Source organism: Bombus affinis, chromosome 15 (genome assembly GCF_024516045.1).
Source record: "Bombus affinis isolate iyBomAffi1 chromosome 15, iyBomAffi1.2, whole genome shotgun sequence".
Lineage (NCBI taxonomy): Eukaryota > Metazoa > Arthropoda > Insecta > Hymenoptera > Apidae > Bombus > Bombus affinis.
In genome coordinates this window covers 672703-698439 of record NC_066358.1, presented here as the reverse complement: position 1 = coordinate 698439, position 25737 = coordinate 672703, and the positions used below count along the sequence as shown (strand labels likewise).

At 33.2% G+C, this 25737-nt stretch overlaps 2 protein-coding genes across 2 annotated transcripts in view; both read right to left on the bottom strand.

Annotated features, from left to right (window-relative positions):
• LOC126925022 (octopamine receptor beta-2R-like) overlaps positions 1-25737 on the bottom strand; it is a 543796-nt gene that overhangs the window by 445726 nt on the left and 72333 nt on the right. The window lies entirely within an intron of this gene.
• On the bottom strand, positions 9725-25501 carry LOC126925067 (trichohyalin-like). The gene is made up of 4 exons (XM_050740237.1): positions 25262-25501; positions 24811-25164; positions 24240-24514; positions 9725-9875 (listed from the first exon to the last, which is right to left on the bottom strand). Exons 1-4 carry the CDS (start codon positions 25499-25501, stop codon positions 9725-9727), a joined length of 1020 nt encoding a protein of 339 aa, XP_050596194.1.

The following is a 25737-nucleotide window of genomic DNA, read 5'->3' as shown; positions in this document are numbered from 1 at the left end:
AAAAACCAGTTTCAATATTATAATATTAACCGAGTATAGAGATTATATTTAAATGTGGTTTGAGATATAAAAATTGTAAAAATTGTTATAGATCCGGCTTATTGTAAAGAATCGTACTTCCTATTTGTCTTCGTTTCCTTTAAATGAGGACCTTCATACCATTCATTAGCGTAGCAATTAATTTTCGTAAAAAAGTCTTTCTCATATTTCATCACTTAATTAAATTCGCGTTAATTTCACCTTTGTTTCTGACAACTTGTGCAACTCGCTGGAACCAGAACCTCATTAATCGCACAGTTAGTCCAGAATTTTCATGTATTTCAGCAATCTCTCTCTCTCTCTCTCTTTCTCTCCCTTTCTGTTGGTCGAAATTCACGACATCCCCATGAAAAGAACAAGTTTCTCTAAAAAGCCTCATATGATGAATTTTGCATGAAGTAGACATTTGTAACGCATTCTAGGATTATACTAATCGCGAATTCAGAGGCATCTCTTAATGAATTTTATTTTATTATTCAAGTATACATTGAAGAAGGTTTATAAAGTTAATATACTTAATTTATTGGTAAGATATAATTAGATGATCTTTCTTATATTTTAAAAACTAAAAAAAGCAGTTATCACTTCATATTTGCTGGAGATTAATTTAAAATTTAAAAGAAACAAAACTATTCATAAAAATTATTATTATTGGTAAAGAAAAGTTTATAATTCAAAATTATGATTGATGTCATTGAGTATTATAAAGTTTTATAATTGAACATATTCCGTCCGAAGAAACAAGAAAACATGAGGATTTTCTTGGGAAATTCATGATGCTCACCTTCGTAATCAAAAGTCTATTTCAGAAAACGGGACTAGCAGTTAGATCTATTTCAATAATTGCAACAGTATTTTTAATTTTCCATATTCATCGTGTTCTCAATAGCCAAATGTATCATAAACGCGGTTATTTCCGAAGGATGATTTAAATAGATTGTAAGTATGCGATCGATTGACGGCCACCCGGAAGATCTACTGCGACCCTCTCTTAATTAGCTTCGAAGTCCTACGCTCACACTTTAAGATCTCTCAAAGGTCTCTCGTGTTTCGAGCGTACGAAAGTGTAGTCAGTGATGCCTAGTGAGCGTTTCTTGTGTTGAGAACCAAACGGCATGCATATTTTCGGGACTCGAAACAGTCTCGTCTGTAGCATTGAAACTTCAACATCATCTCCAGCAGACGTGGAATAAAAGTCGTTCGATCTCTCAGCATCCGGGAAGAACAATTTCATCCTTGAATCGTTATCATCTTCTCCACCAAACGTAGAGTAAGAATAGTTTAACCTCTCAATATTTAGAGAGAAGACCTCTCGTGCGAGCTTCTCAACGGCGAACATCCTCTGCATCAGACATGAATTAAGAACCGTTTTAATCCTTCAACATTCGGAGAGAACAATCTCATCTGTGGTTCCCGAATAGCCAACATCTCCAAGCATTCATAAAGAAAGTATCGATTAATCAGTCGAAACGATCAATTGACAGTCCTGTGTGAGTTCTTCGACTGGAAACAGTATTTCCAAACATTCGTAGATCGAAGTATCGTTGAGCAATCTAGTCCGGGCCATTCAATTGCAAACTTCACCACCGAGTATTCGTGGAATAACGTAACGATCGTTCGTAAATCTTGTCTCAGCAGTAAATGATGGTTCGAACTCTTTTCATCGTTCGGAGAATAATAACTCTTAGCATTGTTGACTGTTCTTTGGTCATTCAACCACTACTCTCCTTCGTGAATTAGTTTTCTGAGGGTAATTCAGCGGGTAACAAATATATACATGTAGTAACTTAATGGGTCTTAGAGTAAGGACAAGTAATGATGTTTTGGTTTAACAAACAATACTCAATACAACGAACTGATTACAATATCGTCGTACGTCTTATTATCAGACTCGGCTCTCAACTACCCGATTCATACTCTCCGTCTCCTCCACTCACACTCTCTGGCTTCTGCACTCACCCTCTCTGACTTCTCAACTCACACTGTGTCTAGCATCCCTTTGTCTTTTTTCGCCCCACCATGCATGTGTTCCGCAAACACCCGTGGACAGGGTCACGATCGGCATACTTCAAATCCGATGGACCGATGGTGGAGATAAAGATGTGGCGGCCTTGGCAACAATGTATATCGCCGAAGTGCCTAATGAGTCATCAATATCCCAACGGTCCTTCCACCGAATGTTCTAGAAGCGTGGCAACGGTCACGTACGCCTACAGAATAGTGGGGATATTGAGGGGTGACAAACAAAAAAGAAACAGATCCCACCGAAAGTCAAATTGTAAGAGCTTCAGTCTTGGAAAGTCACGGCTGGAGCTCAGAACCAAATCGCAGTCAGTGTAAACTCAGAGTACAAGAAATAAATTCTCTTGTTTTTTTATTACATTTTATTTTTTCTTTTCGTTTGAGCTACCCCTTTTTTTATTTTACGTGACAGACCCAACGACGCCTCGGCTCTCGCGACATTGTTTATGGTTCGACCGATATCTTAGGCCTTTTTTCCCATGATACTACATACATATAGTGCAATGTCATTGATATCGGACGTACACACGCTCTTATACGTACACAACATAAATTCGTTAAATTTTTCTGGAAATAATGTGATTCTTTTGAGATAAGATTAAGTCTACACTTGAAATTAATAATTTAGTATATATATAATTGTTAATAATTATAGAAACTGTTGTTTGTATATGGATTCATCAAAATTTAAATATACATGTACTAAATATTAAATATATATAACGTAAATTAATTACGTTTTTTGATGAAAATGATATACACCAATAGTATATAGATAACAAAAAATAGCTTAGAAATTTTAACAAACAACTTTATTCAAACAAAAAATTAAAAGATTAAAAGAACGTAATGCATATTTAAAGAATACAAAAAGGACAATAAACTAAATTTAAATTGGCGTTTAAATAAAGAAATATCCGTGATTCAAATTTTCTTCGATTAATACGAAATAGGATTAAATGATAAAAATTTACGAAATTTTGAAAATATTTTCCATTATACGCCGTATCTTTACTATTTCTGCTGTTAATACTTCCTGCCTTTATTAAAAAAAGATTCATGTTAGATTATCAACACTCTTTATTAGAAAAAAGAAGAAACTTTAAGAGCTGTATTTTCATTATTTTCATAAATCTTATATAAAATATGTCAGAGATGTAGGGACATCGGGCCTTTATTTAGGAAGATCCCCAATACTTGGGCTCGAGGTGACATAAAACTGGTCGCCGAACGTAGCCACAGTCACGGGATGAATGATATGTCTAACAGAGAAAGTACCGATGTTGAGGAACACGCTGTATTAACAATCAAGCCTCGGTCAGGAGCAATGTTGATTTTACGCGGGACTGCCTAATAACGGCGCTTGGGAATTTGTTGATATTCCCGATCAATATGTAATTGACAAATGTGACCGTATCTGTCTTTTATTTTGCAATCACTTTGGAGAGTTTACTGTTATCGTCTTGGCAGTCAGTCTGAAAGTAACCCAGTGTCTGAGTTAATGTGTCTGCGTGCTACAAAATGTATTCTATTGTACAAAGAGTTTACCCGTTGACCGTGGATTCGTTATTGAGCTCAGGAACATTGCCAATAGCTTTTGTTATACTTATTAATTATTACGCGCCTAAAATTTCTAACGAAAACACGACAAATAAATCTATACTCGGCACAAATAAATGAGATGGAATAACGAATTTCAAATAAACGAGAAAATTTGTACTTTGTGAACTTTAACGTTTTTACATAAATTGCTTGCTTGTTAGTAGACTATAGATAGTTATGTAAATTCATATTTTTATTGTGGTAATTAAAAAGACGAAAATTAGATAGAGATTTCTTTCATCTAGTAAACATCATAGTTAATATTTTACATTAGATATTCTACATAACTTTCCATTTTTGTACTTTTTGTACTTTTAAATTTCCAACCAATACATACATAAAAATACGCAGTCTAGTTATTAGGAACAATTATTTGCAGTATAATCTATAGCAGTGGCAATTTCAATAATTTTATCTATTTTCGCTTGTATACACTAATCATTGTAGTAAGAAAAATTCATAGAAGATTAAATAGCTGATGGCGAGTTCCCATTAATATGATGAACGACCAACGAATCGGTATAATCGTCTCGTGTTTAATCGCTCTGCTGCAGCGATGTAAAATCACTAAAACGTCATACAAGGATAGTTGGTCACTATGAAGGTAACCTTAAAGAATCTCTCTGTGATGAAGCTGCTCCATTTTGCGGCTACTTCTGGGGTAACTATCCTATAATTTTATCAAGAAAAGTGGCATTCACGCGGTACAGTCTTCTAGACGCTATTTACAAATTACGCAGGCAAATGATTTGTACTTGTTTACACGTGTAAAGTAAATTGATTAATCGTAATTTTAATATCAAAGGAATCTTTAAGCGAAGTGAAAGTTGAGTTTGGAAAATGGAGATTCTATGTAATACGTGTACGAGCATGTTTAACAAGACAAAATTATTTCTCACGATATATAAATACTGTTATTTTTCTTTTATGAACGAAGAATATGTATGAATTGGAATTTTTATACAAATGCATATCTTTATAAAACAGTACAATTTTTCTAATAAATCGCAAACTTTTAAAGATTGATAAAATTTGTTTTATCTGTAGCAAATTTTAGCTATCTACCATTTACTCTTAATCGGTTATATATCTCTATCGGTTTTCTTTTCATTCGAAACCGCTAATTTCCATTCGATATAAAATATGCTATATCATTATTTAATAATAATAAAATAAAAATAAAATAAAATAAAAATAAAAATTTAATAATAATAAAAAGTAATAGGAATAATTTTTAAGGAATAAATAATTTTTTTTATCGTACAGGACAGAAGAAACTAACGGTGACACACAATAATTCAAGAAAATATATAGACACATGTAGAAAATTTATTTGGCTATTTAATGTGGCGAAGGCGACCAAAGTCTTGAATCTGGATCTTTTGAATTCGCTGGGCGATTGATTGAAACTGATCATGAACGGATCGATATTGCAGAGTGTTCAGATTATCGGCGCTCGGTCCGCCGCGAACACGGATGACTGAAACGGATCCTCGAGAGAGGTTTCCACGTTTCATTATTTACAATGTGAATGTATCTTTCGAAATTTTATTAGCACTGCAATTATATATGACCATCGTTATGAATTATATTCATAACATTTAGAGGTAATCTAAAAAAAGGTCTCGTTAATCTATATATGTAAATACTGATGCAACGATAACAAAACTAATATACGCAATTTGTGTGTGCGTGTGCGTGTGCGTGTGTGTATGTGTGCGTGTGTGTATGTGTGCGTGTGCGTGCGTGTATCATAATATAATGTAATGTAATATAATGTAATGTAGTGGAATATGATATAATATCAAAGATTGCATCTTTATTATCGTATTTTGTGTATCGTGTAGAATAAGTTCCGTAATATTTTTAGGAATTTTTAGTATTTCCACACGTTTACTTTTTGATATTATGCCTTGTGTCACTTGTTATCATTAATAAAAGAGATTGTAATAGATGATAAATTAACACAAAAGATATTAATTTTTATTAGAATTTATTTAGTTATTAGAATTGTTCGAGATTTGGAGTGGTCGTCCGTTTATAACTTGAACAGCGCATCTCCCTTTTTTCTGAAATTCCGAATTTCTTACCTCCCAAGTCGTAAACTCTAAAGTAAACATCTGGTATCAATCAGCAACACCAGAGGATATGTGTCCACGAGAGTACACAATTACAAAATTGGAAGGAATAGATTTCCACCCCATAAAAGCCATCTCTCACTGCCGTTGACTGCCGAAGCGTGTAGACGTGTTTCTAGTGCTCAGTGAAGTTCACAATACAACAAGTGACGACCCTCTATCGAAAGTGAGTTGAAACAGAAATGAACCAAGTGTTTTCTAAACTTACTCGTGGAAAATCCAACACTTCTAATCTCTAATCCAAATCATAGCCTCCCGACTAGTTATTTCAATTTGAATTAACTAGCTCGAAGATGGCCCAAGTAACTAGATCAGGCTCTCATGAGCAAAACTGTAACCGTACCGTTCTACCTTCTTCGTAGCAAAAAGATAATGTATCACATCTTTCAAACCACACAAACAACATCAAAAAACGTAAGCTAGATTCAGTCAAAAAATGTAAACACCAGTTAAAACGAACCGCCAACAAGCCATGTTACCACTTACAACAGATTCGCAATATTAGAATCTACAGACGATTCTATGGACGTAGTTGAAACAACAACAAATCAACACACACAAAAATCCTCCTCCCTCACAAATCTTCATTGATGATGTTATTGACATTCAAAGAATGATGAAGTCCACCGAGAAAGATATTAACAGAGGATTGTATACTAAAAATTAAAAATAATCAGGTTAAAATCCTGCCGGTTATTTCAGACTTCCATAGAAAACTAACAAAGTTACTAAAAACCCCGAAAGCAAACTTTCACACATATCAACTGAAACAAGAAAGACCTTTTCGTGTGGAACTACGCAACATCCACCACTCAGCTAACTTAAATGAACTGAAACTTGAACTATTAAATCATGGGCATGAAGTAACTAACATTAGCAATATAAGGCATAGAATCACAAAAGAGCCCGCTATCCTTATTCTTTATTGACTTAAAGCAAAAACCAAATAACAAAGAAGCCTATAATATCAATCGTTTAAGGGGGTATTTTAGTCTACAAATTTGAAAAAATTGAAAATTTTTTTTTTTCATATTTCCAAAGTTTAGACATTCAAGAATATGTCCTTAAAAAGATTTTTTCAAAATTTCAATTATTTTATGAGTTACAGCCATTTTTTATGACGCGGCATCTGCTCCGGTCCGACTGGAACAAATGAACAGTAGACGGTAGACGCTGTCCGAGTAAACTTGTCTCAAAACTTTAACGCGATTTTCTCGAAACTAACTTTTTCGAGTTGGCGTGCACGATATCTCAAGTTCTAATAAACCAATTTATTTGAAATTTGGTGTTGATGTTCTTTATACATTCCTCTATCGCCTGAACCACGCTCAAATCAAAATTCTTAATTTTACTATTTTTAAATAATTCAGAATTGCCAAAAAAACATGTTTTTTTTCCCGAAAGGAAACTTTTTCTTCAAACGGCCGCCATTTTGTGAAAAAATATTTTTTTGACTTTTTCAAGGTTCATGCTACAGCCGCATTTATACTAATTAAGAATCCGTTCGGCTTTTCTGCTTCAGATGACCAGAAGGGTTGAAATCATGCACGTCAGGACACCCTTTTTTTGAATCCCCCACATTGCCATAACTTTGTGAATTTTGAATTTTTTCGGTTAATTTTTTATATAATCTTAAAATATCAATAAACAAATGATAAAAAAATGAATAGTAAAAATATTTTTTGTTTCCTTTGTACAGAAAACTGCCCGAAATTCATGCCTCTAGACTAGAATACCCCGTTAATGAATTCTGTAGTAAAAATTGAACCACCTTTTATAAAAAAAGAGATAATTCAATGTAAAAGATGCCAAAGGTACGGCCACAGGCAGAAATATTGCAACCACAATCACCGCTGCGTTAAATGTGCAGGTATTCACCCTACAGATCAGTGCACTAAATCTTCAGAAACTCCTGCGAAGTGCATCCTCTGTCAAGGAGAGCATCCTGCGAACTATAAAGATTGCACAATTGTAGTATCGCGGAAATATTAGGTATACGATTTCTTTGATACTATTTATTATTTGTAATTTATTTTACAATAAGTTAGTTATACAGATATTAATGAGACAGAAAACGATGGTTGTTTAATATGGAACTAATAGTAACAATTTTATTCTAACTTGGCTACTCACGCAACTCCGCAACGCTAACAACTCCACTCTCAACAACGCAACTCGACAACGCTAACTCTAACAACTCTACTCTTCGACTCCTCGTTTAATTCTGACCTCTCGACCCACTCTCACTTCTCGATTCACCGCTCCTTGGATTCGAATCGTTCCCCTCCATTAGCGCTATTTTTCCCTTTCTCTAATTCCATCCTGTTAACGCTTCGCAAGAACTAGGTGACTTTGGTCACACAGGCTTTTTCTATGTAAACTAATAACCGAAGGAAAGGCGACCTTGTTTTGCTTAGTTTCTAACCAGGTTTTTTCCTCGCGATACTACACAATCTACAAGACCTTGTATAATAATAAGTATCCCAAATCCAGAGTTAAGGACCTAACCAACCCAGCACTTAGTCCACAAAAATTCACTACTCCTCCAACTTCTTATGCACAGGTGATTCAAGGAAATCAAAGCAGACCGAAAATCTATAGTGATCAATCACAAAATAGTGTTCCCAGTTCACAAAATACGGATAACTTCAATAGGCTTGAAAAATTAATCGTGTAATAAACAGAGCAAATTAATAACTTGTTATCATTGCTTATAATCATCGAGGACAAATTAACACGCTTCGACGTAAAATAAACCAATACGCATAGCTCTTTGGAATGCTAACGGTCTAACTCAGCATAAATACGAACTAGAACTCTTCCTAAAACAACAAGAAATTGACGTAATGCTTATATCTGAAATTCATTTCATTCGATAAAAATTACCTGAAAATAAATGGTTATAACTTTTACCATACCCAACATCCCAGTGGAAAGGCCCACGGCGGCACCGAAATTAGCATCAAGACCAGCATAAAACACTATGAGCTTCTATCATTCCAGAAGGACTACCTCCAAGCTACAAACGTAGCGATAGAAAATTGGGATGGTCCGATCACAACATCATCAGTATATTGTCCTCCTAGACATTCTATTTCCAAAGAAGCGAAGTCTATTCATCGAAATAAATTCCTCGAAGACCTGGACAATAGATTCATAGCTGGAGGAGACTATAACGCTAAACATACGCAATAGGGCAGCAGACTTACAATAAGCTCTTATATAGTTATTATATAGCTATTATACTCGAAGTTAATATACTCTTCTCTAAATTTATGATAAATTCTAGTCGCTTTAAAATATTATACGTTGACTCAACAAATTTTTTACATTCCTCAAACGAATCGTGTAAATAAATCACGTAATGAATACCTTTATTTCTTAATTACGAGCATAAAGGTTAAAAATGTTCATAAAAGCGAAACATGCCACGCTTAATCCAAACGATAAATATTTGAACTTAAATAAAACATTATTAAAACTAAATATGTGGATTTTTTATCCTACCTTGCTATGGGTATTAAATAATAGACGTTTCTAAGATCGATTGTATGTTTATACTGTTCACCAGTCTTCTAAGTTAAAATGTTCGGTATGCATAAACTCATTTAGCTGTCTTAGGATTAAAATTAATCGATAACCTCCCATAGATTTGGGGGTTAAAATATGTCCGAAATAAACTGATTATGGGAAACATTACATTTTTGCTTATCAATTGGCTAATCATATATGTAACTATATTCACTTCTTTAATCGGTCAATCCCCATTTAGTGGTCTATAACTTTGAAAAACATGAGAATGAAAGGATATTTTGTAATTATTTAATCAGGATAAACACGTCGGATCTTGTGTCAATTTCTACCATTCATGAATATAATTTTTGATTCGAACAGATATAGAATTTAAGAGAATTATATCTGCCTCATCTGAAGATGTGACCTGTATTTCTCTTTCGTTCTAACTCCGTTGGTCTTTCCATTGGTCCTTCCAGGTCGGCGCCGATATTGTGTACCCACTCAATGGCATCGCTCTCTGGTTCTTCGTTCGAGACTGGACCTTCACATTTTTTACATCTGAAATTTAACAGGGTTTTTAAAGCTTAATCTTAATTGAGATCTCGAGCTTTTAACCTCTCATCAAGTCTTTTCCTAAATAAGAATTCATCTGGCGACGTTTCTCCTATAATCTCCTCCAAATTTCTCCTAATTACATTTCCGTCGTGTTGTAAATCAGTGAGCACACTGATCGCGTCACTCATGATCTCAACGAGTAAGATATTAATCTCTTTTTCTTTTAGCAAATCATTCAACAAAATACCGACGACCTCTATGACAGCAGTTATTTTCTGTTATCAACGATTCTCTCGTTTCTCTTAATAACAGTTGACCGAAGAAAATCCTTTATATTCAAATTCAACTTTGGCAGGTCAGGGAACATATAATTGCCTTAAGTACATTCTCACTTAAGATTAATATTATTCGTTTTTTCTACTTATTTTTGTTTATATGTAAAATCACCGTACTATGGTATGCATCCTGTATGGTGTTCGTAAGCAATTGATTATAAGAACCTAGCTCATAAGAAATTGGTAAATGTCTCTATGAATGATCTTCTCATGTTTATACACTAGTTTTTTTTTTTTTAGTAGACTTTTTACAATAGATTCTCATTGAGAATTATAAGTAAATTAGTATACACTAGTTCAAAATAAATTTAGTAACAGTATGATTACGTGCTAATTCTAAGGACAAGAAGCGGAACTTATGACTAAAACACAATTCCATTAGCAGTTATTAGTAATAAATGCTTGAAATAGATTCTTATATATACATAGGAATAATAACAATGATCAACAGCAATTATTGTATATTGAGTTATTAATTACTAATTTATTAATGACACTTAAGTGAGATTATTAAAAGCAATTAAATTTGAGTTACATGTAGAGATCGAAAATAATGAGCCGAATTAATTTGATTTGTATGGTTATGATTCAAAAATATAAAACAATAATTAAAAGCTTTATTGCTGAGTGAATTTTCATTACGTTAATATAGTACAATCAGAAATTATTTCGACAAACATTTATTGAAATAAAAAGTAATATAAATATAACAGATGTTATATTACTGTTTATTATGACAATTATTATATTTATTTATATTATAATCTGATAACTAATTAGAGATAAATCATTTCCGAAAGCATATTACAGAATCATCATCAGAATTACTAGAAATTAGGATTTTCAGTGATTTTTATTCTATATGATAAATTTATTTATAAATGGATTTATTTACAGTGGATTAAACAGGAAACGATTGTTATTTAATACAAACTTAATGCAGCAATATGATATAATTAAGACAACTAAATTGATAATTCACAACTCACAACTAATAATTAACAACTCATAATAACTCGACAACTAATGATTAACCAACTCGCAACTTTCTCTCGACTCGGAACTAACTCCTTGCAATTAGACTCTCAATTAACAACTGACGGCTAATTGCCTTTCTCCCTCAAATATCCCTTTACCGTCTTTTCATGCCCCCACCACGCACGTGTTCCGTAAACATTCACGACCATGGTCACGCCTTTTTTCGAGTAACTATTTAATTGAAGAACCGAGAATACATTGATAGGCCGCTTGAACCATTGAAGTTTCCCGACCCTTTCGGCCTATCGGCACTTAGGCTTTCACGCAACATTGTTTACATTTCGTCAGATCTGTCTGAAAAAATCTCTCCATATAATTATGTATGTATCTCTACCATATAGGTATGTATGTATTATTAAAATAACAGTTTTCTATTTTATTTATTATTGTATATATTTTTTATTTAGATAATGCTCTGGTTTGTTAGTAGTCTAGTTTGTGCCATGTAAAAATCTTAGGTCATTTACCGTTGAAAATGTCTTTATTTCCATGAATAAATATTAGATTTAATGCTACTTTAAATCTTCCACTGCATTTTAAAATGTATTAGGCTCAAGAATTATTAATAGCTAGTTAAAATGATATGAATATAATTTAAAATAATTCATATTTCGTATAAACTTCTATTGTTCTTTTGATTACAAGGGCTTTCTAGGGAACTTTTGAATAAACTTACTTATTTATTCGATAAACCTATTCGATTACCAGACTTTCTGTTTTTAGGACTTTAAACAATCTACTTACTTTTCTGCCTTGTTCTACATGTGTCTTATAACTTTAAATTTAAAATTCTATATATAACAGTATATTCTATATATAATGCTGAAGTAAAAGCAACTAACGCCGCAAAGGAAATAAGTAAAGATTCATTTTTATCAACACCATGTGAACATATTCCCTAAAGATATGATAATTGTCATCATGAGATTGTCACGACCGGCACACTTTAAATCCGGTGGACTGATGACGGGGATAAAGATGTGGCGGCACTCGGCGATAATATCGCCGAAGTGCCTAATGAGCCATCAATATCCCAACGGTCCTTCCGCCGAATGTTCGAGAAGAAGGCATGCGTGGCAACGATTACGGACGCCTAACAAACGCATGGATAGCGGGGATATTGAAGGGTGATAAAGGAAAAAGAAACAGATCCGATCGAAAGTCAAATTGTAAAAGCTTCAGTCTTGGAAAGTCACGGCTGGAGTTCAGAAGCAAATTGTAATTGGTGTAAACGAAGTGTCAAAAAATAAATTCTCTTTTTATTTTATTATATTATTTTATTTTAATAAATAATCTGCACATTACTGTACGTTATAACTCTACATTATATCACAAACTCAAGTGTCCAAATCTCAAAACATTTTTCTCTTCATTATTACACAAAACATCACAACCAATTCGATATTAGAAAAACCAGAAAAAAACCACAAATCTCTCATGGCATTCAACAAACGTCCACATAGTCTTATTCAAAGCAACGAAATTTCTTTTCGTTAACATACAGAACTGCCGCATAAACAATTTTTTTTTTTTAATGTAATGGGAGTTAAAAAGTAAAGCATCGAATATTGCATTTGGTTTGCAAAATACATTTCTAAGATAAAAGCGTTTGAACAAAAGCAATCGGCAAATCAAATGAATATATATTTGAAGTCAATTGGTTTCTTTCTAACATTAAGAACTCTGGTAAATTAAAATGCTATAAATTATTGATACCTGCTATGTAATTTGTTTCACATTTAACAAGTATGATATTTTTTCTTAAATTACAATGCATGTTTCTACAATATGTTTCTACAATTTTAGTTATCGTTGAGCTTTTAATTCTTCCTCAAAATTGGTATAATTTCATTGTTAAATGCAGACTATCTAAATTTATTTCCTTGCTTTTATCTCGAACTTTTGATAACCTCTTAAAATTATTTCAATAATATTCAATTTTCATCCGAATTTTCTATTCAAGACACTTCATTTGATTTGTATTTGCTTTATTTAGAAAATACCCTTTTTCCAAACAGATTATATTTAATTGTATTTTTTAATTTTATGAACTACATGTTCTTTTTTTTAAGAATTTCGTAACAACTTTCAGAGAACATTTATAATCACCGTAAAAGGTATTAAACGTTGGTTATTTAATCAACGATGTTTATTCGATAAATTCCTATACTCATAACTGTGTAACACTTATTAAACGGTCCAATAATTAAAATCCAGACGAAAATCGAATTTATTAATGCCACTCTGTTAATAATCCATCGTTTAGTATTTACGAGTTTGCTGTCGATATAAAACAATTTGTATACTAAGGAATATTATCGAATGTTATTTAACATAGACGAAAGTCTATGTGTATACATAATGTTTATGACAAAGTGCTAAATTACAATTAAAAAAGAAATGTCGTTCAGTATTAAACGAAAATATATTGTTGCTATAGACTTTAATATCAAAATAAGTTCAAAGCTCGAAAAAAGATGATATTGTTCATGAATCACAATGTTCACCATTTTGAAACAATTAACTATGTCCTGACACAATACCTCTACCAAGGAAACAATTAAGAAATTCGAAATAAGCAAAACTCTGTGAATGTCAAAGTTCTAGTAGAAAAATAGTATATCCTTTCAGTAATAAAAGTGACAGCGATAGCAAATGGTAATGTCTAGTAGGAAATTAATGTTCAGTAGGAAAAAGAAATAGTGTCCTTTTCTAGTAACAAAATAATGCTAGTATCTCTATAGTGCTAGCTAGTATAGCGCAATAATGGAAGCGGGAAAATGGCTATGTATGTACTGAGAATATTCATGTATTTATGGAAAATTTTATTATGTAGGATATATATAACATGTAAAAATATTTTAAATGTCCGAAAATGCCCATTATAATATTTAGAAAGTGAAACAAATCACTATTTAAGTATCATTTCTTTAATTACGTAGATGAAAATGCAGAAAGAAATTAGAACATTGTAGAACATCGCAATAGTATAAAACGTTATAAAACATTAGAACTTCAACTAAATGCTTAAAATTTACATTATAAATAAAGTTTCACGAAAGCATTTAGGTCAAATCAAGGAGAATAATTTTATACTATTCATATCACATTCGTAAAAAGTTTGAAGTTCTCCTCAAAGAATCCATAGCAGTATTAATTTAATCCTTCGGCCCTCCTCTATCATTCATAAAAAGAGAGATCACTTTATTCACTCCTCAACATTTATTTCTCTACAGAAGCTTATAATGAAAAATTCAATCGTAAAAGATATTAAAACGAGATGACATTTCCTTTAACCAAATGTACTTATCATCAAAGTATATAGGATCTCGTTTATAAAAGTAGGAAACATTTCCGTGATAATTACAAATCTGCGTTCCGCTTAAACGTTCCCATTCTCTTATACGTGGTTGTTATTAATTAATTGAAATTAATTATTTGAATTATTAATCCAATGAAGAAAAAGATCTGGAAAAAGTCGATACTTCTGGATGTGAAATGTATGAAAATATATCACAGATATGTACATAGCTGACAGAAGAAAAAGGAAGAAACAAAAAGGGAAAGAAAGGAAAAAAGATTAAACCGTGCAATGAAATCCAGTCTGATCTGAAAAAGGCTTCATTCAACCGCTTTTGATGAAAAGTCGCTAAAAATAGTAACGGTATTGTACACGAGAGAATGGAACGTGTTCATTACGAGGCTACTATAAATCGAGCCGACACGGTTTACCGTGTCATAATCATTTATTAAAACGATTAAAAAGCACGAGATACTCTGAGAACGTTTCGAACTGAGAACATTGATTCGACTACGGTGTTTTCTTCCTTCGATTTCTAATTATAACTCTTTCTAATGTTGAATAAAAAGGTTAAGAAATGGTGATAGGAAGTGAATTTCTTAATCGACTAAATTGATAGTAAATACGTTTTCAACATGCAATCAGTTAATAATAGCATTAACGCTTCTCCTTATTTTTAATTGTGATACGATATAATGCTAATATTAATTGCCTTTATAGATATAAGTAATTAGTAATCCTATAATTTTGAAAGGTTCAGGTAATTCTCATGATTTATTTATAATTCCATAATTATCGAATTAATCTTAATTTACAAAGACATAATGATTTATAAAGAGAATTTATTTCAATAAAATATAGGTAAATACAAATAAATTATTCATATAATTATGTCACAGTTTTTCAAGAAGTATGAATACAACTACGCAATTTTATATACATATACAGTATTTTTTTCTCAAAGATACGAGAAGTCTTCAAGTATGGAAGTCATAAAGGGCAGTACCAAAGTAACAAATAAGAAAAATATATTAATGAAATACTTAAGGAGGTATTCTAGTCTACAAATTTGAAAAAATCGAAAAATTTTTTTCTTTCATATTTCCAAAGTGCAGACATTCAAAAATATGCCCTTAAAAGGATTTTTCAAAATTTCAATTATTTTATAAGTTACAGCCATTTTTGTGACGCGGCATCTACTCCGGCCCGACTGGAACAAATGAACAGTAGACGGTAGACTCTGCCCCAATAACTACGTATGAATACCCTCATAAAATCTTTATTGTATTTTATCCCTTTTTAGTGTATTTTTAATTCAATAATTCGATTGGAACGATGTTTGGGTTCTGAAACCCAAAATAATAACGAATCGTTAAATTCGTTAATATGGACTTTTGCTCCGAAGCACATCCACGCAGGAACGCAGACAATCCAAATTTCCACTTTCCTCGCAATATGCATTTTTAATGAAGGTTTTATACCCGTATTGAAAATCTTAAGTGTCATGGGAATCACGATTGGCCCAGAAGCTCATGCGTTCGCAGTTAGGAGAGACGAAGTTCGCATCGAGCGCTCTGAACTCCGAGCTTCAGAGGCATCAAAGGAAGCCAAAACTGCTCGTCTCCATGAAAGAACTTCGGAGAATGAGCAGTTTGAAATAGAGGAAGGTTTCTTGTATAGAGCAGGAATGCCGATTAAAAATATGTAAATATGCTGTACCATTCTATGAGTAAAATTGCCGGAAACTTGTCTCAAAATTTTAAACGCGTTTTTCTCAAAACTACTTTTTTCGAGTTGGCGTGCACGATATTTCAAGTTCTAATGAACCGATTTATTTTAAATTTGGTGTTGATGTTCTTTATACATTCCTCTGTCGCCTGAACCACGCTCAGATCAAAATTCTTAATTTTACTATTTTTAAATAATTCGGAATTGCCAAAGAAACATGCCCAAAAAGAAACTTTTTCTTCAAACGGCCGTCATTTTGTGAAAAATATGTTTTTGACTTTTCCGAGGTTCAGGCTATAGCCGCATCTATACTAATTAAGAATCCATACGGCTTTTTTGCTTCAGATGACCAGAAGGGTTGAAGTCATGAACGCCAGGACACCCTTTTTTTTGGACCCCTCACTTTGCCAGCTCATAACTTTGTGAATTTTGAGTTTTCTTTTTCGGTTGACTTTTTATGTAATCTTAAAATATCAATAAACAAATGATAAAAAATGGATAGTAAAAATATTTTTTGTTTCGTTTGTACAGAGCTTCAAAATACGCCCGAAATTCATGCCTCTAGACTAGAATACCCCCTTAAAAAACTTAAAAGGATTGCTTTAAAAAATATGTAATAAAATCATGTTCATTTTAAAATATTTCCAGATCATGAAAAAATCTTACTAGATCTTCCACATCTCAAATTCAACACCATAGATTCATAATCTCTGTTTTTTCTGCAAAATCGCTTATCAACCCTCATAACGCTCATCATTCTTTCATTATGAATACCACAAATTATACACATAAAGCTAATTAATTTCACTGTATCCTTTAAAAAAAGAAAGCAATAGACAAAACCTCTTTGATTTAAACAGGATTACTATCTCTTACAGCAAGAAATCCGTCGAGCGTGTTGAATTATGTTCCTCTAGAAACGAACCCACCCCTGGTTACCACCGACTATGAAGCTTCTTCCTGCAACTCGTTATTCTTCATCGAGTGTCCCAGCAGCTTCGGCATTTGTCCCGACGTGGTCGAACAGCAACAAAAGGAACAGGAACGATATCTCGCGAAACTCCATCCTGTTCCAATCCTGTTCAAATGCGATAAGCGACAAAAACGAAGAAAGTCGAGGGAAATACGCGCAGATACAGTGAAAAAATAAAGAAAGAAATATACGAAATACAAAAGCTTCTGAACGTAATGCGCCGTCGCATCGCGCCGCAGCGGTTACGCGGTGGCAATAACATGTATTTGTATCCCTTATGTTGAAAGACCTCACCATTCCCTTTTTCCTTCCTTAATTTACGCCCTTTTTTGTTGTGAAAGTTTTTTTCATATCTTTTTGTTACATTTATACTATCGAAATTTGGAATCATTTTTCCAATTCTACTTACATATCTATCACTCTTAAATATATGAACACTTTCACCGATTTTTACTAATAATATCTGATTGTTATTAAGGTTATATGAATTAATAGCAAACTAATGATCAAAAGCAATACTTAGTATATTTTTGTGAAATTAGGAAATGTTTCAAATTTAAATTGTTTATTTACAATTATCGGTTGTAAAATTAGAATTAAATACATGATCTGTCGAAATATCAAACGGTCTTAAATGTTATTGTTGGAACTAATCAGGGTAATCTCTCAATCAATGAGGAAAATCCTTTTCTGTCTTACCTATAACTTGACGATCAGACGAGCTGAGTATAATAATCTACCTAAATAAAAATACTGTGTAACACTTATCAGTATAAATCTTTTCATTGCACATTACATTTAAAAATAAATCTAAATTTTTATTGGTTTTGTGTTCCACACAACACGTAGCAATGTCAAACTATTGATCGGTAGTCTAAGCACCGTGATAATGATAAAGTTGTAATAAGATAAAGAAAAATAATAAATTGATTAAGGCAAAACAATGTCTTTTAAAGAATACTAATGTTTTTTCAATAAAATTACTAATAAATAAATTAAACTTCAATTACTATTCCTGGTTCATCGTTAATTAGAATAGTTGAACTTAAGTTGCCAAATTTTAGGATATTCAATATTATATATTGTTAGAATATTTAATCGTATTTTATGTGTTACAACTATTACATATTTACAACAATTTTGCGACTAATACTCTTTGCATTTATATTTTACGTTTTAAAGAACATCAATAATTTTTATCATATGAAATAATAAATATAAATCGAAGTTAAAATTAAGTAACGTTTCTGAAGCTAATCTAAATATTCTAATTAATTATGGCTTTAAGATACCAATTAAATATTTATAAGAGTACTTTGAAATTTTTGTTCTTGCTATTCACATTTGTAATAAGAAATTAAAAATAAAGTTCTATGAAATATTTTAGAATATAACTTTTCTAATATTTAATATTAGATTAATTAATTTCAATAAAACACTATGTATAAGTATAATCTTATACATAATGCTAATATACTCCAAAAAATCGATAATGAAGCAAAAAGTTTTATTAAAATAATAAAACTTATTCTATACATAACAAGTAATAGGGGAAAGTATAAATTAAGTACATAGATCATTTTATTTCATATGTTTCGGAAGGAAAAATTTATGCGAGTTATTCAATAATTTAATACATTATTAGGATTAATAATATTTATTATTACAGTTAATAGTACACTATATAGTAGTAGTACGACTCAATGATATGTCGACTATCGTTCAAAACGTTCAAACGTTCAATTAATTATAGTTTCGTATTGTATTATTACTACCATATCATAATTCTATATTATTATTACTTTACTAGTGTTATTATTATAATTCCATATCTTTCCATTTCCTTTCTCACTTTTCTTTCTGTTATAATTTTAACATCCTTTCCATCAATATAAACAATCTCCATAACATAAAACTGAGACGAACATTCTTCATCGCTTAATAGCTTATAATAAATCAATTCACACTATTGCCCAATAAAACATTATCCAAAAATAAGATCTCACAGCAAACAAGGCACTTTGTCAGTGTATAACGATTATCCATTGTAAACATCATAATCTCTTTCTCCATGAAATTTCATTCTTTGGAAGCGTCCGAATATTTCATCGGTTTCTTTCCCCATCTTCCTTAGTGATTCGTGCGATCAACTTTTGTCAATACAATTTCTTGTTCCCTGGAACAAGCTCGGACCGTCTAGTCACTGTCAGCCAACCAATAACGAACGACACACCAGCTGAGTAACAGAATGACACCGGGGTGACAAGGGAATAAAATAAGAAAAGAGAAGCGAAGGAAGAACGAGATAAAGAAAGAGGAGGGGAGAAATGTAAGTTACTCTTCCTCTCGGTGTCCAGGCCTCTCGGTTCGATTTTCCCTCGCGGCCTGCCCTAGCACTCATAACCTAGATTTTAACGGATAACAACGCACCCTCCCCCGCACCCTGGACTACAGCGCGACTGGTTGCAGCTCGTCTGTTTTCTTTCAATCCTCAATGTGGCCTGGCTGTGTGTCGATATCGGAGGCTTCCGTTTCCTTCACCGCTATTCTTCTTCTTTCCTTCTTTTTTGTTCTTTTTTCTTTTTTGTCGCGACTTCAAAGAGAATAACGGCCATCGATTCTGGGATGGATTCTGAGTCAATGGTCTTCCTTGTGTCCCTGTTACCTCTGGTTGGAGGGTAAATTGATATTCAAGGGAAAAGAAAAAGCTAGAAACGGATGGAATACAAATGGTTATGTTCCATGGAGGCTTGGGCGATGTTATGTCAGATGGGGGCGTTAGTTTGTTGAAGAAGGATCTGTTCGAGATGGGGATGAAAAGTTTTTTGATGAAATTTCATAATGACGCACGATGTAGAAAGATTTGTTTTAAAGTTGCGATTTTGTGGTTATTGAAGATCACAAGTGAAATAATAGAATATATGTCATATTTTCAAATATCTCTCACAAAAGAGATCAATGAAATAATGAATTATCATTTCTCCTTATAGAGAAGCAGTATTAAAGATCAGAATCAATCTGATATTTCGAAAATTGTTTTTTTTATATAATTTTAGCATTGAATATGTAGTTTTTTATACGTAATGTTTAATAGTTAAAAAATATAATATTGATTATACATTTGGTTTATTATAAAATTTCGTATATGTACCACCTATTTTCTAAAGAATTATATTTGCTTTCTTGTTATCTACGTCATTAAAATAATTCCTATTAACCACCAAGTGATATGAAGATCAGAATATAAGAAAAATATACTTATCACATTTTCCTTATAATTTTATTGATATTTTCTTAAAAAATAATATGAAAGTATACTTTATACGTTTATCGTATTAATATTTTATTTCAATTATATTTCATTGGTCTGTATAAATGGTATTCTCTGTTATTGCCTCTCTCAATGCATTTCTCACAATATTCTAAATATACATTAAATATAAAACAAAGATTCTGTATTATTCCTAATGTTTGATAAATTTTGGAGAACGAAAATATTGTTTATATACGTTGGGTTCGCATTATGATTAGGATTAAGGGCGTGTAACGAATTTTCATTTGGATTAAACATTGTTGTTATGCAATAAAGAAGATATTTACTACTACAAATATGATTATTAGTACAAGTGTGGATATTACAGAATTGGCAAGTAACCGCGGTGATTCGACACTAATGACAATGGTCTTAGGTTCGATAACGAATCCGCGGTCAACGGGATAACAAATGTACTTTCTTCCAAAGTCTAAGTATCTACGGTACAAGTATTACTAAATTAATTCTTTGTTAGAGTATTCACTGATCGTGAAGATGCTGTGTAACTCGCTAATGAGACCTCACGAGAGAATGACTTTCCGTCACGATGATGCTGCAGAGGAAAACTATGATGGGGTGTATCCAAGGACACGAGATCATCGGATTCGTCGAGGAGAGCCTTCGTTCGGAAAGTGAGGGAAATGGATGTTCCTGTTAATTTCTATGATGGTGGTTGAAGAAGGATGCTAACCGCCCTTGAGAGAAAGTTGCTAGCGAGAAGCGTTGTTCGTGAGAAAAGCAGATTTCCCGTATCTTCCCATAGTACTCCGTAGTAGGTGGTAGATTTAGGGACTGTTAGAATAAAGACTGTTTATCCGTTTGAAGGACCTTAGTGAACTAAATCCTAAGATTTATAGCGGGCCCTCAGGATAGCTGAACATGTACTGTGGAGATGCATCGATGGTAATCATCTTGCCCGAAGAATAGGGTCTGTGTGAATAGGGTGTGTGGCTAGCCACGGGACAGAAACCGCTGGAATGTTTACTGTCGCGTGCCGCTACAACTATTTCTTTTAAGGTGAGCTATGGAATTACTCCATACCTCTGTTAGGTAAAAACGTTCATCTCGTTCAGCGACTAGTTGTCGCCTCGAGCCCAAGCTCATTATCACAAATTTCGGACAATTATAATCGAGTTAAATTATGGAGACTAAAATATTGGGGATTTTACGAAGAATTCCAAAGAGAAGGCCCTGGTGTCCCTTACATCTCCAACATATATATATGATAGGAAATACTTTATATCGATAATAATGATTTAAACAGCTTGTATAGTGTGTATAAAATAGTTGGAATCAGAGGGGAAACAAGAGGACTGTCGATCCTTACTAGCCGGGAAATATTGATCCATCGTTTCGCTTCAAACGTGATAATGATTATGTAATTAACAATAAAATTACAAAATAGCAGTGTATTGTTAAAATATACAGGATGGGGTACAAAACATTTTGAAAAAGATAATATAGTGCCAAGAAGAAACAACTTAATCTTCCTATCTTCTAATATGTTCATGCTGCCGTTTCTTCAAAAAGTTTTTATAATTTAGAGAGGGTAATGAGTTAGATCGAAAACGATCTAAGTGCCATATAATCTGTGTCACGAATATGATTTATTATTATGAAATAAAGAATTTAAAAATCTACTTTTTCGATAAAAAAGTCATCTAACAGAAATTCCATTTTCCCTATTTCTAAATCTTGTAATAATACACTATCATGACCAGAAACGAAGTAAAAGAGAGAATAGAAACAGATAAAATAAGGAAAAAATAAGTAAAAATTCGAAACTAAATGAAATAATGTGGAATCTATCGATTGTGATTCGCAATGGGAATGGGCGACTCGATTCGAAAATTTGAAACAAAGGTAATCGTCTCTCGGTTTAGGTGTTGCCATTACCGGCAGAAATACCGACGTGCCTAAAAAGCATTCGTGCGAGAAAGCGATTGACCGAGTCGCTGGAGCAAATCAGATTTATCGGACACAGACGGGTCAGAATCGCTCTGAGTAATTAACCGAGTTATTCGACGACGAGGAAAACCCAGTGCACCATTCTCTGTCGCTTTTTGATGCTTCGACCCTCACAGCTGACGTCATCCTCGTTTATGGACGTGTCATTTTCGTCTTTCGTTTAACTCACGAAAACGGCTTGCGAATGTAATCAACGCATAGCACGTAGAATTTCGACGCATGACCTTTGTTTTAAATCTTTTTAGGAGAAAAGCACAGCATACGTGGAATGGCGCTAATTGGAGAGAAAAAGGAATAAGTTATTAAAGTAAATATTAAATAGAACTGGTTTGTTGGATTTATCGAGAATCTAATGAAAATTGGAAAAAAAAGAATTTGAGATGAGAATGATGCGAATGAAAATATAGAGTGGTGGATTTGATCGTTAAATTGATTTCTTTATAAAACTGTAATTCTGAAATAGATTACGATATTAAGATGCCGTACTTTGAGATGAAATGTTTTGTTCCTGGTTATTTCTAATCTTTAACTATGAACCACCCGTTGCTACACAGATCTGAATTTTTATTTTTTTAGAAAAATGAATAAAAATATGATAAATAATTGATAGTATTGAGGTGTATGGTCCGTGGTAGTTATTGTAGTTGTCGACTGTCCGGGATAATTGTAAATGCTGGCAGGAGATGTCGCTGCTGGGGTACTGCTGATTTTTCCTCCGTTTTTTGATACGGTCTTTTTTGACTCTGGTCGCCGGGATTCGAAACTTAGGTCTCGAACGTTCGTAACCTAAGGCTCTAACCACTGCGCTGCCATCGTCCGTCACTAGTTAGTGTCGAGTGGTAGTATTTGGCTTATCGAGTGCCGCCACAGTATTAAATAGTATATTATTATTTTATTTATTATTGCTTAGTCCGTGCCTTTCGACTTTGGACGAACTTTCGGTTTTACATCTCTTATACCTATTTCGCTTCTTATATATCTACCTCCCCTCTTACCCACTCTATTATATTGCACTTCCTTAATTATTCTATCTCTAAAAACTAAAACTAAAAAAAACTAAAAACTAAAAACTAATTACTAAAACACTATTACAACTTTGGGCTTTTGCCTCCTTACTGTGCTTCCTTCCTGTCGTTGCTCCCCTTGTATTGCCCTTGTCTTGTATTGCCCTTCTCTTCTTTATTACTGCTTTTAGTTCTGTTAGACCTTCTCCAGTCTCATTTAGCGTGTTTTCTATGTCCTTTGGTCCTCCCTTTATTTCACATTCTTCTATTACATACCTCAGGTCTTCTTATTTCCTTTTACGTAGTCTAAATCTTTTTTCTCCCTCTTCTTTCCAGAGTTCCCTTGCTTTGATCTCGTTTCCACATCTGAATCTCGCTAATATTCTTCTGTTCTTCCACTTCATCCTCCCTTCTAAGTACTTTGGTAATTCTTCTTTGGCGATTTTTCTGTAATGTATGTTATATTTGGATTCCCTTATCCTTTTCCCCCTCTCTTCTGCTTCTCTCTTTCTTTTTTCTTCTATAATTTGGTCTACTGTCATCCTTTCGTGCTCTTCTCTTGCTTTTATCTGCATCCCTCCATTTCTTACCTCCTCTAGTCCCTTCTTTCTCTTTTCCCTTCTTGGCCATTTCTCCAGTTTCTCTCTCTTTTCTTTATACACTCCTTTACTAGTTCCTTTTTTGATTCTAGGGCTTTCTCTTCATACCTTGCTGCTCTTTTTAATGCTTTTTCTTTGATTTCTATTAGCTTGCATTCTTCTATCAATATATAATTTGGTGTTGTCATATCTAAACCTAATATCCATTTCACATATCTTCTTTGTATTCTATCCAGTCTTTCTTCCATGTTCCAGCTCCATACCTCTGCTCCAAACAGCGCCACGCTCTCTACCAGTGCTCCATTCTCATCTTGTAGTCCTGTTTGAATATTCTTTCTCCCACGCTCCATGTTTTCTTCATTGCTATTATTGCTCTCTTTTTCCTGTCTTGTATGTGTTTCTCATCACTTCCGTTTTTCTGTAGTATGTACCCTAGATATCTTATCTCGTCCACTTCTTCTAATTGTAGCTCTTCCCATTTCCATTTTCTTTGTCTCCTTTTGTTACTTTTTTTTCGAAAACTACCATTTTGGTCTTTCCCGTGCTCAGTTCTAATTCGGCTTCCCTTGAAACATATTACTCCTTTTTTCCAATCTTCTGCTATCTCTTCGCCATTCCATATTTTCCTTAACAACTTCCATAACGCCTCCCCCACTTCCTTCGGTGCATACTTTCATACCTCATTTTCTAACCCGTCTTCCCCTATTGCTTTCTTTTCCTTCAAGTTTCTTAACTGGTAGATCACCTCTTTCTTCTTTATATTATCTTCTCTCTCCTCTATTATTTTCTCTTCCGCTCTATGCCCTTCCGTTTTTCTGCCCTCTTTGTGCTCTGTTCCTTCTAAAATTTTCATAAAGTGATTTTTCCACTCTTCTTCGCTTATATCTTCATCTATATCCTCCCTTCTTCTTCTATACTTATTTATGTATTTCCACGCTTCTTGTTCTATTTTGATCTTCTTTATTTTCTCCATTTCTTCTTCTTCGTGTCTTTCCTTTCTTTGTTTGTACCACTGTTTAAATGCCTTTTTCCTCTATGAAAGCTTCTCCACTGCATTTTCTTTTCATAAACTTTGTCACCTTTCTTCTCATCTCTCTTTTCCTCTCTTTTCACTTCTTGTCGTATCGCACTTTCTCTCTCATGCCCCATTTCCTTATCTTCACTTTCTTCTTTGGCACTGCTTCGTTTATCTTCTTTTTGATTTCATTCCACATTTCCTCTACTGCTTTTCCCTTGCAGGTCCAGTCTTTACATTCCTGCAGGTATTTTTCCACACTTTCGTTTGTACATTCCCTTTTCTCCTCCTCTTCTTCTTTCTTTTCCTCATTTTTTTGTAATTCCGGTCCCCCTATTTCTATTTCTAACGGCATGTGGTCCGACTCTGTTCTTTTTCTTACTTTCATGTCGATTATTTCTTCTGTCGCTTTCTGATTGCCAATCACATAATCTGCTACTCAGTTTCCTCTCTCCTCGATATATGTCCACTCCTCCTCTTCTTTATCTCATCCATTGATTATCATCCGGACTCTCTCTCCCAGGTACTTTAGCAGAGTTCTTCCTTCCATGTTTATTGTCTTGTCTTTTGATTTCTTTCCCTAGGTCCTCG

Excerpts from the sequence above, each read along its gene's own strand:
- LOC126925067 (XM_050740237.1), bottom strand. The coding sequence starts at position 25,501 with ATGCCGTTAGAAATAGAAATAGGGGGACCGGAATTACAAAAAAATGAG. Across the intron at positions 25,165-25,261 it reads AATGGGGCATGAGAGAGAAA|AGGAAAAAGGCATTTAAACA; the intron begins GTGCGATACGAC and ends AAGCTTTCATAG. Across the intron at positions 9,876-24,239 it reads GCATTAAAAAGAGCAGCAAG|ATGTAAAAAATGTGAAGGTC; the intron begins GTATGAAGAGAA and ends GTTAAATTTCAG.